Consider the following 14,299-nt stretch of genomic DNA (forward strand, 5'->3'; position numbering starts at 1 on the left):
CAGAGGTGGCCTCCTCCCCACCCCCACCCCACCCCACCCCATCCCCACCCCACCCCACCCCATCCCCACTCCCAGCCAGGTGGCGTTCTCTGTCCAGCTTACAGGTGGAGCGTGCCAGTGACATTTCTCTTATTTGTTCATGAAAACAAACTCTTCTGAAACCAGAGAGCACTGCGAGCCTGCGGGCATTTCCTGGGCTGACATTTACTTAGATTCAGCTTCCCTCTTCACCCTACTCCCCACTGCTTCTTCCCCTGGGACTGAGGTCAGAGGCCAGATGTGGCCCGGGGTGCGGGGAACCAGAGCTCCCTCAGGGCTGGCTCCTCCAGGAGCCTGTCTGTGACAGTCACCCTGCAGCCCTGCCTCACCTGGCCCAGCACCTCCTCCTCACAAAATCCTTCATCGTTTTGGACCCATGGTATGAGCTGCAAGGAGGAAGAAGATGAAATCAGGGCCACTTCGTGGAAGTTTCTGGAAAGGGACCGTGCACGTCAACATTCTTGTTCTACCCGTTACAGGGCATGGGGACTGGGTGGAAGCCATGGACGGGGTTCAGAGGAGGAGGTGTCACCACGCGTGGCTCTTGGGAGACGCTTCCTGGCTGCCCCTGCAGGGTCAGGGCTGAGTGCAGCCCCAGGGACCTGCAGGGAGGGCCTCCCGGGGGTTGGGGCCTCCCAGGGGCTGAAGGCTCCCTGGGGAAGGGGGTCCGGTCCTCTCTGGGGCTGGAGCATAGCAGTCACCTGTCAGGGGTCAGGGTAAGAGGACTCAGCCCTCCCCTCCCCAGGCCCCGTCAGAGCCCTTTTGGGGAGCAAGAGCTCTCGGTCAGGATGAGGCCCGAGGCTGAGGGGAGGGTGGTCCAGGAGGCCTGGCTGTGGCCGACGGGATGGTCCTGGTCTGCTCAGAAGCCACCTGGCTCTGGCCCCAGCTCAGGCTGTCCTGACTGCATCTTCCAACAGGCTGAGGCTGTGCCATGAAGGGTCTGCACACACCGTGCACCTGCGCCACCAGGGTCCAGGGCCTCGGGACGGGGACTGCATCTCTCTGAGGGGCCCACGCTGCCCTTTCAACTGACATCTCGTGTTGAACCCCCATCACTCAGGGCCTGGCTCAAAGCCCCCAAGAGCTGACCCTGCGAAGGCTGTCGAGGCCACTCGCCCTCCTCAAGCCCCTCAGTCTGGTGCCCCGGGTGCCACCATCTGACCCTCCCAGAGCCCGTGCCTGGCACAGCAGGGATGAACGTGGCATGGGGGAGCCATGGCGCTCCTACCCGTGCCATGCACAGAGGCCAGAGGTGCCATGTGTGCCGGGAACAGTCTCCTGGGTCCCTCCCAGCCCCTCCGCTGGCCCCTCCCCCTCCAGTAGCAGGGCTGGCACCAGGGATCTGCTCCTTGGCCAGGTCTAGGGGGCAGGGTTCAACCTGGAAGAGTAGTGAGGACGGAGGCCACACACTCCAGGGCCCTGACACTCAGGACCTGGCCCGAAGGCCCTGTGCAGGGAGAGGCTTACGCAGGGAAGTCGCTGGCGTACTGCCACCCCTCCTGGTCCGTGCCCCCCGGGACGCTGAAATCCACGAACCAGTCGGAAACCTGGGAGGAGTGGGTCAGTGAGGATGGGAACCCCCAAATCCAGATGGCACTCAGAACACTCGAGGAGGGGCGAGGAGGGGTGGGAGGGCGGATTCCCAACCCCCCAGGGGGCAGCGGGGCCTCACCCAGGCCCACTGCAGGGACGGGGGTTTCGTGCCAGCCTTGGTGCACTCCTGCAGCCCCGAGGCATCGCTCCACATGTACCGGTCCGTAGGCAGACCCCTGCGACAGGACAACAGGGCGGGTGACGAGGGAGACTGGGGAACCAACCGGCTCACTCAGACACCCCCATAACACCCCTGGTGGCAGCACCACACGGAAGCACCGAGCTCCAGTCTCAGAGCCAGCCGCCTCCAGACGCTCGCACTCCTAAGAGGTGACAGCCCGCTGGGCACGGCGGCTCATGCCTGTAATCCCAGCACTTTGGGAGGCTGAGGCGGGGGAATCACCTGAGGTCAGGAGTTCGACACCAGCCTTGTCAACACGGTGGAACCCCGTCTCCACTAAAATATAAAAAATTAGCCAGGCGTGGTGGTGGATGCCTATAATCCCAGCTACTTTGGAGGCTGAGGCAGGGGAATCGCTTGAACCCGGGAGGCAGAGGGTGCAGTGAGCCAAGATTGCACCACTGCACTCCAGCCTGGCAATAGAGCAAGACTTCGTCTCAAAAAAAAAAAAAAAAAAACTGGGGGTGGGGGGAAATGCATAGAGAAGAGTTTCTTTCTCCTACCCCCCTCCCCCTCCCCTCCCCCTCCCCTCCCCTCCCCTCCCTTTCCTTCCCTTCCTTCCACAGCTATCGCTGTGTCACCCAGGCTGGAGTGCAGGGGTATGATCATAGCTCATTGCAGACTTGAATTCCTGGGCTCAAGTGATCCTCCCACCTCAGCCTCCTGAGTAGCTGGCACTACAGACATGTGCCACCACACCTGGCTAGTTTATTTTTAAATGTCCTGTAGAGATGGAGTCTTGCTTTGTTGCCCAGGCTGATGTCACCTCCCAAAGCACAGGGATGACAGGTGTGAGTCATCACACATGGCCACATTTCTCTTGTTCAAACCATGTGGTCTGTGGTACTTTGTTAGTGTCACAACAAGACACTCGAGTAGCGGGAAGCAGCACATGGGGCAGTTTTGTGGGGGCGGCTGTGAGGCTGAGATGCCTGGAGAGCACAGCTGGGGCACGCATTTGTGATGACCAGCTGTGGCCCTTTCGGGCCTCTCTGAGACAAATGTGGGTGCACAGCCCTGCCCTGTCCTCCGTAAGGACTGAGGAGGACGTGAGGAGGGGGTGGAGATCCAAGTGTGTTGGCAGGCTGTGTGGACAATGCCCACAGTCGAGGCGGAGGTGTTCAGGATGGAAATATTTTGGCAATGTGTGTCAACCGCCTTGGAAAATCTCAAATCCCCTGATTCACTGGGGTAAACACACAGACACACAAATATTTACACACAAGGACATCCTTTAAACGGTTCCATAGGACGCTGAAAAGGTCACTTATGGTCGAGACATCCAAGGCTGAGTAAAGTCAGATACACTGGGTCCACCCCGGGTACGGAATGGTGAGGCCATGGAGCCACCTCCCTGTGCCTGGCCTCATCTGCCCCCAACACACAGGATGGTCGGAAGGCCACACCCCACATGCTAATCGCAGTTGCTGTCTTTGGCTGGTGAGATTAGAGTCGTCAGAGAGTTTGTTGTTTCTCTGACTGTTTATTTCATCAATTTGGAAAAGGTAGAAGCGGAGGCCGGGTGTAGTGGCTCACACCTGACGCCTGTAATCTCAACACTTTGGGAGGCTGAGGCGGATCTCGGGAGTTCAGGAGTTGGAGACCAGCCTGACCAACATGGTGAAATCCTGTCTCTACTAAAAATACAAAAATTAGCCAGGTATGGTGGCGGGCGCCTGTAATCCCAACTACTCGGGAGGCTGAGGTAGGAGAATCGCTTGAACCCGGGAGGCAAGGGCTGCAGTGAGCCAAGATCAAGCCATTGCACTCCAGCCTGGGCGACAGAGTGAGACTGTCTCAAAAAACAAAACAAAACAAAACAAAAACAAAGAAAACCAGGAGAGGAAATGAACTGCATTTCTTTAGACAGCCTCAAAAAGGTAAAAAAAAATGAAATTTAAAACTTGGAATATGCCACTTATAATAGTGTCCAAAAATATGAAATACCATCTAATAAAAGCTCCAGTATAGAAAAGTACAGGCCAGGCACAGTGGCGCACGCCTGTAATCCCAGCACTTTGGGAGGCTGAGGTGGGGGGATCATGAGGTCAGGAGTTCAAGACCAGCCGGACCAATATGGTGAAACCCCGTCTCTACTAAAAACACGAAAATTAGCCCATCATGGTGGAACGCACCTGTAATCTAAGCTATTTGTTAGTCTGAGGCAGGAGAATTGCTTGAACCCGGGAGGCAGAGCTTGCAGTGAGCCAAGATCATGCCACTGTACTCCAGCCTGGGCAACAGGGTGAGACTCTGTCTCAGAAAAAAAAAAAAAGAAAAATTACAAAACCTTTCTTTCTTCTATCTCTGGTGCTTGAATCAGGAACAGAATCTCATTAAGAAGGAATTCCATACATGTATTGGAGGTAGAAACTTTGTCAATATAGTTAGAGACTTTCGGCCGGGCACGGTGGCTCACGCCTGTAACCCCAGCACTTTGGGAGGCCAAGGTGGGCAGATCACTTGAGGTCAAGAGTTCAAGACCAATCTGGTCAACATGGTGAAACCCCATCTCTACTAACAATACAAAAAATTAGCCAGGCATGGTGCCAGGCGCCTGTAATTGCAGCCATTCGGGAGGCTGAGGCAGGAGAATTGCCTGAATCCAAGAGGCGGAGGTTGCAGTGAGCCGAGATCATGCCACTGCACTCCAGCCTGGGTGACAGAGAGAGACTCTGTCTCAAAAAAACCAAACCAAACCAAACCAAACCAAAACAAAACACCAAAAAACAAGATTCAAGGAAAAAGAAATCTCAGTGAGCGATAAGATCCGGTTAGTTTCCTGCTGGGGGCCTGACGCCAGGCTCTACTGGACTGTACGCTACGGTGGATGCTGCTGTCCTGGTTTTGCCAGGACTAAGGACTGTGCCAGGCAGCATCCTGGCTGGGCACTTGTGCCACTTACCTGCTGGTGTAGCCTGTGACAGGGTTCCAGCGCTGGTTCTCATAGATGTGAACACACTTCACGTCTGACTGTGTGTAGATGTTACTGGTGCTGCTGGCCAGGCCTGCGGGGAGAGGTGGCTGCTGGGACCGAGGCCACATGGGCTCTGCTTGGGACTCTGGCGTTCCGTCTGAAGCATAGATTCCCAGAGAGGCCGGGGATGGGCTGGAGCCAGGTCAGCGGAGAGGGGCAAACAGGCCTGTTGAGCTTATCTCACGGGGCGGCCTGCCTTGGTTTCTCGCCTCCGGGCCTGTGATTATTCTGGGATTGCGCAACCTTGATGAACACAGCCCACTGTGCATCAAACCTCCCATCCACACCCCTGCAGCACCTCTTCCCACCTTGCCCTCCCACTTAGCACCAGGGAGGCCTGAGGCCCACCCAGCTCACTCTGTGTTACCAAAGGCACCTGGGACCGTCAATGTAACGTCCGTGAGCCCCGGCTCCCTCACTTGTGACATGAAGACAGAGGCCATTCCTGCCTCACACACAGGGAAGCTGCAAAGCCTGCTCAGATACGCGTTCCTGGCACGTCAAGGGACCACAGTTCTCTGGGGTTAGCTGCTCCCCCATGAGGCATGTGGGCTGTGGCCTGGAACGCCCCGTTTCAGTGCCGTTTCTGCCTTCGTTTTCCAGTAGGAACAGAGGGACCCTGGCCTAGAAATCGGGGGTCCACAGAAGTTCAGCGAGTGCCTACCCTGAAGGAAAAGCCCACCTAACACCCTGAAAATGAGGGGCCGGACACGCTGCGGGGCCTTGGCCGCTGCCTCTCTGGAACCTTCGAGGCCCTCAGCTTCGGGGGGGGGTACTGGCAGGGACCATCCTGGGTGGAGGCTGGCAGTGGTGAAGGTCACCTGTCAGTCAGCTGTTAGCCGAGTGTGAACACTGGGACAGTAGCCCTGGCCTTGGGCAGGGAACCCAGGCGGGGACTAGAGGGAAGAACGCCCAGGAAGGCTCCAGGCGGGGGGGCCCGCGGGCTGCCCTCACCTTGGAAGCAGCCACCTCCATAGCCACCTGTGTACACCCAGGCCGTGTGGTCATAGCCGATGCCCCACACCACGCCCTGGCTGTTGGCCTCCACCATCCGCAGGTGGCCTCCTATCTGCCGCCAGAACCTGGAAGGATGGGAGAGGGCAGGAGGAAACCCCTCAGGCCCCACCTGCCAACCCTGCCTGGCCGCCCTTTTGTTCCATGGCCTCCCGTGGTTCTGGGATTTTCCCAGCCCTCCTCGGTCTCCAAGCACAGACCGTCCACCCTGCCTGACCTCCATGTTCATATTAATCAACGCTGAAGAGATTCAGCCCACGAGAGGTGCAGGGTCTTGGCACTGGGGCTGTGCAGGTCAGACCCCTCCACGGGCTGGGAGTCTTCTGGAACCCACCCACCTCATCCCCACGGTGACATGGAGCGGATGAGGCCAGCGGCGTGTTTCACAGGGCCCCTTGGGGTCTGGGACCTGGGGGAACGGGCTGGCCACGGTGGCAGTGCAGCCAGGCTTGAATGTCACAGAGCAGAGCAAGACGTGACGTCTAATCCTCTGCATGAGTGACAGCACAGCCCTTGGGCTTCCAGGGTGTCAGCAGGAGGCGGCACCACCACAGCATGGCTTCCTGGACGGGCAGAGTGCAGGCTGCAGCTGGTGCAGGTCAGCCTCCTGTGGCCGAGGCCCCGTCACTGTCACTGTCACCAGAGGCGGTCAGAATCCTCCGACAGGATATTGCTATCCTGTCCTGCAGCCAGGGCTTCTGGCTCACTACTATGTCCCCAGCCCCAGTGCCCACAGGTCATGAAGCCCAGGACCTCGTCGTTTTGGGGACACCCTCTGGGGCAGCCTCTCTGTCCCACAGGGGACAGAATCATAGCCCCCATGTCCGCTGCTGGGTCCTCCTCCTCAGGACTCAGCTCAGATCCCCCCAGGGAAACTCGTTCCCCTTTTGCGGCTTTTTTTTTTTTCTGAGACAGGGTCTCACTGTGTTGCCCAGGCTGGAGTGCCATGGTGTGGGGTGTGATCACACCCCACTGCAGCCTAGAACTCCTGGGCTCAAGTGATCCTCCCACCTCAGCCCTGCGAGTAGCTGGGACCACAGGTGCATGACACCGTGACTTGCTAATTTTTTGACTTTTTTTTTTTTGGTAGCGATGAGTCTGGCTATGTTGCCCAGGCTGGTCTTGAACTTCTGACCTCAAGTAATCCTCCTATCTCAGCCTCCCAAAGTGATGAGATTGCAAGTGTGAGCCAACCTGCCTAGCCCCACCCTGTGGCTGTCAATGTCCCCAACAGAACAATGCCTCCTAGGCTTGTGCGTCCAGCCCTGCCCTCACCCCACTCCAGCCTGGCTACCCCGGGTCCCCCAGGTCCCGTCTCCACCGGCACTTCCCAGTGCCAAACACCAAGTCCTCTCTCCGCCCACGCCCGCTGGACTTCAAACCCCACCAGCTCTGCCTGGACCACGCCCCCAAACTCTCCTCCCCCAGCGGTTCTCTCCTCTCTGCCCCCAGGCCCCGGGCGGCCCCTGCAGCAGGGCCTCAGCTGGAGCTGGAGGCGGCTGAGCACCGGGTCTATGCCCTGGACAGGCACAGAGAGATATGGCTGCTTTGCCAGGGCCTGGAAGCCCCCTGGGGTGCAGAACTGCGCCCCTCACCCACACTCCACATTCCTCCCGAAGCTCAGAGGCTCCTGGGCGGCACTGACCCACCCTGGGCCCGGTGGGGCTTCTGGTTCCCCCTCTTGGGGTCTTTGGACAGGCCCAGGGGACTTGGGCCTGGGAACCAGTGGCTGTGCTTCTGGCTGGTCAGCGAGAAGCTTGGCCCTGCGTGGACTCCAGTCTTCTGGACCCCCCTTCTGTAACCACGAGCTCTGGGTGAGGCCAGGCCCCAGGCCCCAGGCCCCACCCGGAGTGCAGCCCACTCACATCTGGTCGCAGGGCAGGGGGTGCTCATGGGCCTCCAGGTCTGGGCTGGGCTCGCTCACGAAGATGTCCCCCTTGCAGGTGATGGACCAGATGGCCTGCGGGGACGGGCGGCCCTGCACCTTTCGGCTCTCGCAGCAGGACAGGCTGAGCAGGGCGAGCTGGCGTGGCACAATGCTGGTCACTGCCGAGCAGGCCAGGCCAGGTCGCCCCACCATGGCTGTCCCTCTCCCCGGCCCGAGGGGACCATCGCCCACTCACCCAGTCATTCATGTCCTGCTCGGTGGCGGCAGCCAGACGCACCGGCCACCTCTGCCGTGTCCGCTCGGGGGTGTACAGGGCAAAGGAGTGCTTGGTCTCGTTCAGCACTGGGACCAGCGCCACCACCTCGTTCAGGAATATGTGGGCGTACTGTTCACAGAGCAGGCGCCCGGCAGGGCTGTCACCCAGGGCAGGAGGCCTCTGGAGGGCGACCCTCACTGTGCTTCACCCTGGGACCCTGCCCTCGGACACCCTCTCTCCTGGCACCCGTGGCCCTGGCCCCTCCCCTGGGTACTCCCAGCTCTGACCCCTCCCTTGGTACTTCATTTCTTTACCCCCTTCCCTGGGTACCCCCATTTCTGTACCCCTCCTCTGGCACCCCAGCCCTGTGTCCCCTCCCTGGCCCCATCTTCCATGGGACCTGCGGGCACCTTCTTCTCCTCGTGGACCACGTAGTAGATGAAGAGGATGCTGTCCCGGGCGCCGTCGTGCCCTGTGAACTGCTCCAGGGCCACGCGCACGTCCACCCACTTGTGGGGCTTCCAGTCGCACCACCACTGCAGTGCCCCGGTCTTCACCCACACTGACTGCGCAGGCCGGGGCAGAGGACACCGTCACAGGCAGGCCCGGGGTGCAAGCGGAGGGGGGCGGGGCCGGGGGTGCCCAGAGGAGGAGGCAGGGCTGGGGTAGGGCCCACCCGGCACTCCCAGCTCTCAGCCCAGCTCCCCCCAGGCTAATGACAACGGTGACGCTGCTGGACACCCGACAGGTGCAGGTTGAAAGCCAGGGCTCTTCGGTACAACCTCCCCTCTCGAAAACAGCCGGGCAGTGGGCACTACCACCCCGCCCTCTGCATGGGGAAACAGGCTCGGGAGGTTCCGTGCCCGGCCTGGTGTCACACAGTGAGCCAGCGGCGAGCTAGAACCCAAACCACAGCCTGCTTGTGTCCAGCGGCCCTTGGAATGAGGAGGGTCACATGCTGTGTGACTTCCCTGTCACCCCCACACTTGACTGTGAGCCTCTGAGGGCCGGGCTGTGCCACAGGACAGCGGGGCGGTAGCAGGGTTGGTCCAGAGGTGGGGTCTCTGGCCGCCCTCTGTGCTAACTCCTTGCAATCACACACTGCACCCCTGGGCGCCCGGGGTTCCCTCCAGCAGGGAGAGGATGCCGTGGTTCCCCTCCCTGGCCACCCTCCCCTCCCCACCCACCACCCTCTGAGGTTGCTGTTGTCTCTGGGTCCCCAGGGCCTCCAATGAGCCCGGAACACAGTGGGGCCCGAACCAAAGTCTTCAGGATGGACGAAGGAACCCTGAGCTCCTTTCTCTATGCCTGCATCTGCGTGGGAGACGGATGGACAGCGGGATGGAGGCATCCATCTGTTTCTCTCAGAGCTGGTACACAGCAGGCGCTCAATGAATGATTGTTGGAAAAAAAAAAAAAAACGCGTGCGCGGCCACCGGGGTGCCCACCTGCTCCACAGCCTGCTCGTAGTGTCTGAAGTTCTCCAGCTCCCGCTTGGTCCTTTCTGTGAGCTGCTGGAAGATCTGCTTCCTCCAGGCGGCGGTCTGGGCCGGCGTGATGGACAGGGACAGCGTCTGCACCGAGGGAGACAGGCCTGTGGGGCAGGCAGAGCCTCAGGGCCGGGGCACCGTCCTGCCCACAGCTGGGCAGGAAGCCACGGCGCTCCCCTCCACCAAATCAGCCCTTTCTACGTCAAAAGCTACACTCTCTGTTAAGCCTCCTTCCACCCTTCGCCCTGATGGACAAGTTGCTCTCCCCCAGTAATTCAGCCTGGAAAGCAGCCAGCACTGCTAGCACAGGGGATGGGCTGCAGACAGGGGAGGAGGCATTGGCCACTGTGCTTCCAGGTCCTGATGGCCTCAGGCTGGTCTCTGGAGGCCACAGAGGAGCCCAACGTCTGGCTCAGGGCTGGTGAGCACAATGAGGCATCCAGGGAGGACAGCAGGCCTGCCCGAGCCCCCCAACCCCGGCCTCCTCCCACACCCCACACCCCCAGGGCACCTGGCCATGTGGATGCCCCCAGGCCCTGCAGGAGCCCTTACCCGCTTGGACAGTGAACCACCTGGGCATGGCACATGCCTCCACCACGCAGCCGCCTCCCGACACCCAGGCCCACAGCGGGTGGTCGTCCACCCCGTACGGCTCCTCCAAGCCCAGCGGGAGGAGCCCCAGTGAGGAGAGGCTGGTGGTCTCGGGGAAGCCAGCGGCCGAGTGGCTGGGCACTTTCTTGGGCTCCTTGAGGTCAATATTGGTCCAGGGCAGCTCGGCCGGCGTGGGGGCCGGGCCGGGGTGTGTGTCGGGTCCGGCCGCCCTGCTGCCCTCAGCTGGGCAGGCATCCTCCGTGGTATCTTCTGCAGTCCTGCCAGCCCCTGGGCCCGAGGCTGAGCTCCCCGTGGGATTCTTGGAATCGTCTAGAGGCTCTGCAGGGAGAGGCTGGCCAGGCCCCGGTCTCTCGACTTCTGAGGAGGCATCGGTGTCGCTGGGGGCAGATTCGCCACTGCCCCTCACCTCGTCACCGAAGAAGCAGCCGGCACTAGGGACAAATCAGGGCAGACCCGTCACTCCCTTGCAGGGGAACAGGTGCTATCAGGCAGGCCCGGTTCCAGCGTGCTCCACCATGACTGCCTGTGGAACCTTGGGCAAGTCAGAACCTCTCTGAACTGTCTCTTCCTCTGTGCAAGACATACATCAGCACCTGCTTCCAGAAAGCTGACGCCTGGAGCACCCTGCAGACCAATCACATCGACATATCTGAGGGTGAAGATCTGGAATTAGTATTGCTTTTTTTTTTAAATTTTTTGAGACGGAGTCTCACTGTCGCCCAGGCTGCGGTGCGGTGGTGCAAACTTGGCTCACCGCAACCTCCGCCTCCCAGGTTCAAGAGATTCTCCTACCTCAGCCTCCTGAGTAGCTGACAGATTACAGGCATGCACCACCACGCCTGTCTGATTTTTGTATTTTTAGTAGAGATGGGGTTTCACCATGTTGGCGAGGCTGGTCTTGAACTCCTAACCTCAAGTGATCCGCTGACCTCAAGTGATCCGCTGGCCTTAGTCTTCCAAAGTGTTGGGATTACAGGCTTGAGCCACCATGCCTGACCATAAACCCTTTTTCTTTTTCTTTTTTTTTTTGAGACGGAGTCTCGCTCTGTCACCCAGGCTGGAGTACAGTGGCCGGATCTCAGCTCACTGCAAGCTCTGCCTCCCGGGTTTACGCCATTCTCCTGCCTCAGCCTCCTGAGTAGCTGGGACTACAGGCGCCCGCCACCTCGCCTGGCTAGTTTTTTGTATTTTTTTAGTAGAGATGGGGTTTCACCATGTTAGCCAGGATGGTCTCGATCTCCTGACCTCTTGATCCACCCGTCTCGGCCTCCCAAAGTGCTGGGATTACAGGCTTGAGCCACCATGCCCGGCCAACCTTTTTTTCTTTAAAAAAGACCCAGCCTCAGGATTCCCTTATAGCAACACAAAATGGACTAAAACATGTGTTTTCATCCACTGGAAAGCGGCCACTACTGCTAGCACATGGGAAGAGGCATTGGCCACTGTGCTTCCAGGTCCTGACAGCCTCAGGCTGGTCTCTGGAGGCCACAGAGGAGCCCAGCATCTGGCTACAGTGGATGTGCTGGCTCACATGGCAGTTCTGGGTTTCACGTCTTGAGGAATTGCTAAATTGTTCTCCACAGTGGCTGTACCATTTCACATTCCTACCGGCAGTGTAGGACGGTTCCAATTTCTCCATGTTCTCACTAGCATTTGTTATTGTTTATTTGTTTTTTTTGAGACAGAGTCTTTCTCTGTCACCCAGGCTGGAGGGTAGTGAAGTGATCATAGCTCATTGCAGCCTCGACCTCCTGGGCTCATGGGATCCTCCCACTTCTGCCTCGTCTACAGGCACATACCACTACACCCAGATAATTTTTTAAAAATATTCTTGCAGAGATGGGGTCTCACTATGTTGTCTAGGCTGACCTTGAATTCCTGGGCTCAAGCGACCCTCCCGCTTTGGCTTCCCAAAGTGCTGGGATCGCAGGTGTAAGCTACTGCACCCAGCCTTGCCTTTCTTCCATTGACTTTTCACTCTCTTGATAATGTCCTTTGATTCACAAAAGTTTTTAATTTTGATGAAGTCCAATTTATCTGTATTTCCTCATTGCCTGGGCTTTTGGTGTCATGTCTAAGAAGCCACTGCTAACCTCAAAGTTATAAAGATTTGGCATCTGTAGTTTTTGAAGCTTCTTTGCTGATTCTCATGTACTTTCTAGTTTAAGAACTACCAGTTGGGTCCGGGCGCAGTGGCTCACACCCAGCACTTCGGGAGGCCAAGGTGGGCAGATCACAAGGTTAGGAGATCGAGATCATCCTGGCTAACACGGTGAAACCCCATCTCTACTAAAAATACAAAAAATTAGCTGGGCGTAGTGACGGGCGCCTGTAGTCCCAGCTACTTGGGAGGCTGAGGCAGGAGAATGGCGTGAACCCAGGAGGCAGAGCTTGCAGCGAGCTGAGATCACGCCACGGCACTCCAGCCTGGGCGACAGAGCGAGACTCCGTCTCAAAACAAAAAAAACAAAAAAAACAAACAATAAAAAGAACTACCAGTTGGCCGGGTGTGGTGGCTCACGCCTGTAATCCCAGCACTTTGGGAGACAGAGGTGGGAGGGTCACTTGAGGTCAGGAGTTCAAGACCAGCCTGGCCAACATAGTGAAACTCTATCTCTACTAAAAATACAAGAATTAGCCAGGTGTGGTGGTGAACACCTGTAATCCCAGCTACTTGGGAGGCTGAGGTGGGAGGATCACTTGGGCCCAGGAGTTTGAGGCTGCAGTGAGCCATGATCACGCCACTGCACTCTAGCCTGGATGACACAGTGAGACTGTCTCAAAACAAAACAAAAACAAAACAAAACAAAACAAAACAAACAAAACGCCACCTACCATCTGAGCAGACTAAACCCTCAGGTGACACATGAGCAAACGCCTGCCCTGGTCATCTTCCCTGACCCTCTGGGCTGACAGCACAGCAGGGTGGTAACCACCAGGCTCAGGGCACAGAGGGGTGTGGACCAGGGGCTGGGGAGGGTCACAGCTACAGGTGGGAACGTGGACGGCTGCAGAGCCCGGGCCCTGAGCGCCATCTCCATCCACGCCCGTGATGTGAACATTCCCACTGCAGAGCTGAGCTGTCCCCAGCTCATCCACAGAGTCGCCTGCCTGTGCTCTCACGGCCAGTGGGCAGAGCTAGGGCTTGTCCACGCTCTTACGGCCAGTGGGCAGAGCTAGGGCTTGTCCACGCTCTTTAGACCTACGGACCCCCAGGTGCGGCCCCGGAACTGCAGCAGCATCACCCAGGGGCTGGTGAGAAATACTAAGTCTCAAACAGAAACTCGGGGTGAGACCCGGAGATCAGAGTCTGAACAAACCCTCCAGGCAACCCCGGTGCCTGAGTCTGAGACCACTGCTGCAGGCTAGGCAGAGCCCCTCTGTCCCGTCCTTGTTTACCCTGGACAGAGGGGTCTTTACTTCTTTCCCAGAGAACTGTTTCTGCCCCAGATCTTCAGCCTTTGGACCCAATGGGGTAACCCAGATCAGGGTCGAGCCTCACCTCCATCATGACGGCCCAGCCTTACCCTGCTCCCAGTGCCACCACCAGCAGCCCAGAGTGCGTCCAACACCTCCAGCAGCCACCCCGGGCTGCCCCCAGGACCCCCTCTCTGTAGGACCGAGGCAGGAGGGCTTCGGCTCTTGTGGCTCTTGTGAGTGAAGACCCATTTTCTCCTGCCTGGGACAAGTCCCGGGACCCAGTGGGGCGGGTGGCAGACTCTTCTGGACGTGACCACCTAGGCTCAGAGAGCCCGTCCCAGCCTGGCTCCTGCACAGCCTGCCGTCCCTGGTCACCTGAGGAGACTAGACGAGCTGCCGGAGTGTGACCGGTCACACTCTCGGGCCACGACGATGGCCTTCCAGGTCTTCCCGCTGAGCTCGCTGGGGGTGACGCCCTGCCGGAAGTACACAGCTCGGTCCTCACAGCCAATGCCCCACACCTGGAAGAGAGAGGCTCTGTTCTGACGAAGCTGGGCGCAGGCCCGGGGGCTCCTCTCGCTTCCTGGGGTTGCAAAATGCAGGCAGGGTCCTCCATATGCAAGTGTGTGTGGGCTGGGAAGGTCCATGGTGGGGCTGTGTGGTGGGCACAGAAGTCAAATGCTAGAAGGGGGCTCAGGAGAAGCTGCAACCTGGTCCCATCTCCCTGTCCTCAGGCAGAGCTGGGGTTTCAAGGTGACTAGGTCCAGGCAAAGTGGCGGGGCTGGGGGACACTCTATTAGGAAGTAAGGTTCACCTGCCTCCCTGTCTT

General features: G+C 58.8%; 1 protein-coding gene across 8 annotated transcripts in view; it reads right to left on the minus strand.

Moving 5' to 3' along the window:
• TECPR1 (tectonin beta-propeller repeat containing 1) overlaps positions 1-14,299 on the minus strand; it is a 41,958-nt gene that overhangs the window by 8,069 nt on the left and 19,590 nt on the right. For 7 of the 8 annotated variants that reach the window (XM_077996178.1, XM_077996175.1, XM_077996177.1 and 4 more), the window contains 11 exons: positions 13,846-13,991; positions 9,991-10,481; positions 9,397-9,542; positions 8,359-8,514; positions 7,928-8,077; positions 7,670-7,827; positions 5,745-5,872; positions 4,719-4,821; positions 1,712-1,808; positions 1,507-1,586; positions 369-425 (listed from right to left, as the gene is read on the minus strand). In XM_077996178.1, the coding sequence (XP_077852304.1) occupies positions 369-425; positions 1,507-1,586; positions 1,712-1,808; positions 4,719-4,821; positions 5,745-5,872; positions 7,670-7,827; positions 7,928-8,077; positions 8,359-8,514; positions 9,397-9,542; positions 9,991-10,481; positions 13,846-13,991 (1,712 nt within the window). Of the gene's footprint in view, positions 1-102; positions 180-368; positions 426-1,506; positions 1,587-1,711; positions 1,809-4,718; positions 4,822-5,744; positions 5,873-7,669; positions 7,828-7,927; positions 8,078-8,358; positions 8,515-9,396; positions 9,543-9,990; positions 10,482-13,845; positions 13,992-14,299 lie in introns of all 8 variants that reach the window. The other variant, XR_013415026.1, reaches the window with a different exon arrangement.

The sequence above is a fragment of the Macaca mulatta genome, chromosome 3 (genome assembly GCF_049350105.2).
Source record: "Macaca mulatta isolate MMU2019108-1 chromosome 3, T2T-MMU8v2.0, whole genome shotgun sequence".
NCBI lineage: Eukaryota > Metazoa > Chordata > Mammalia > Primates > Cercopithecidae > Macaca > Macaca mulatta.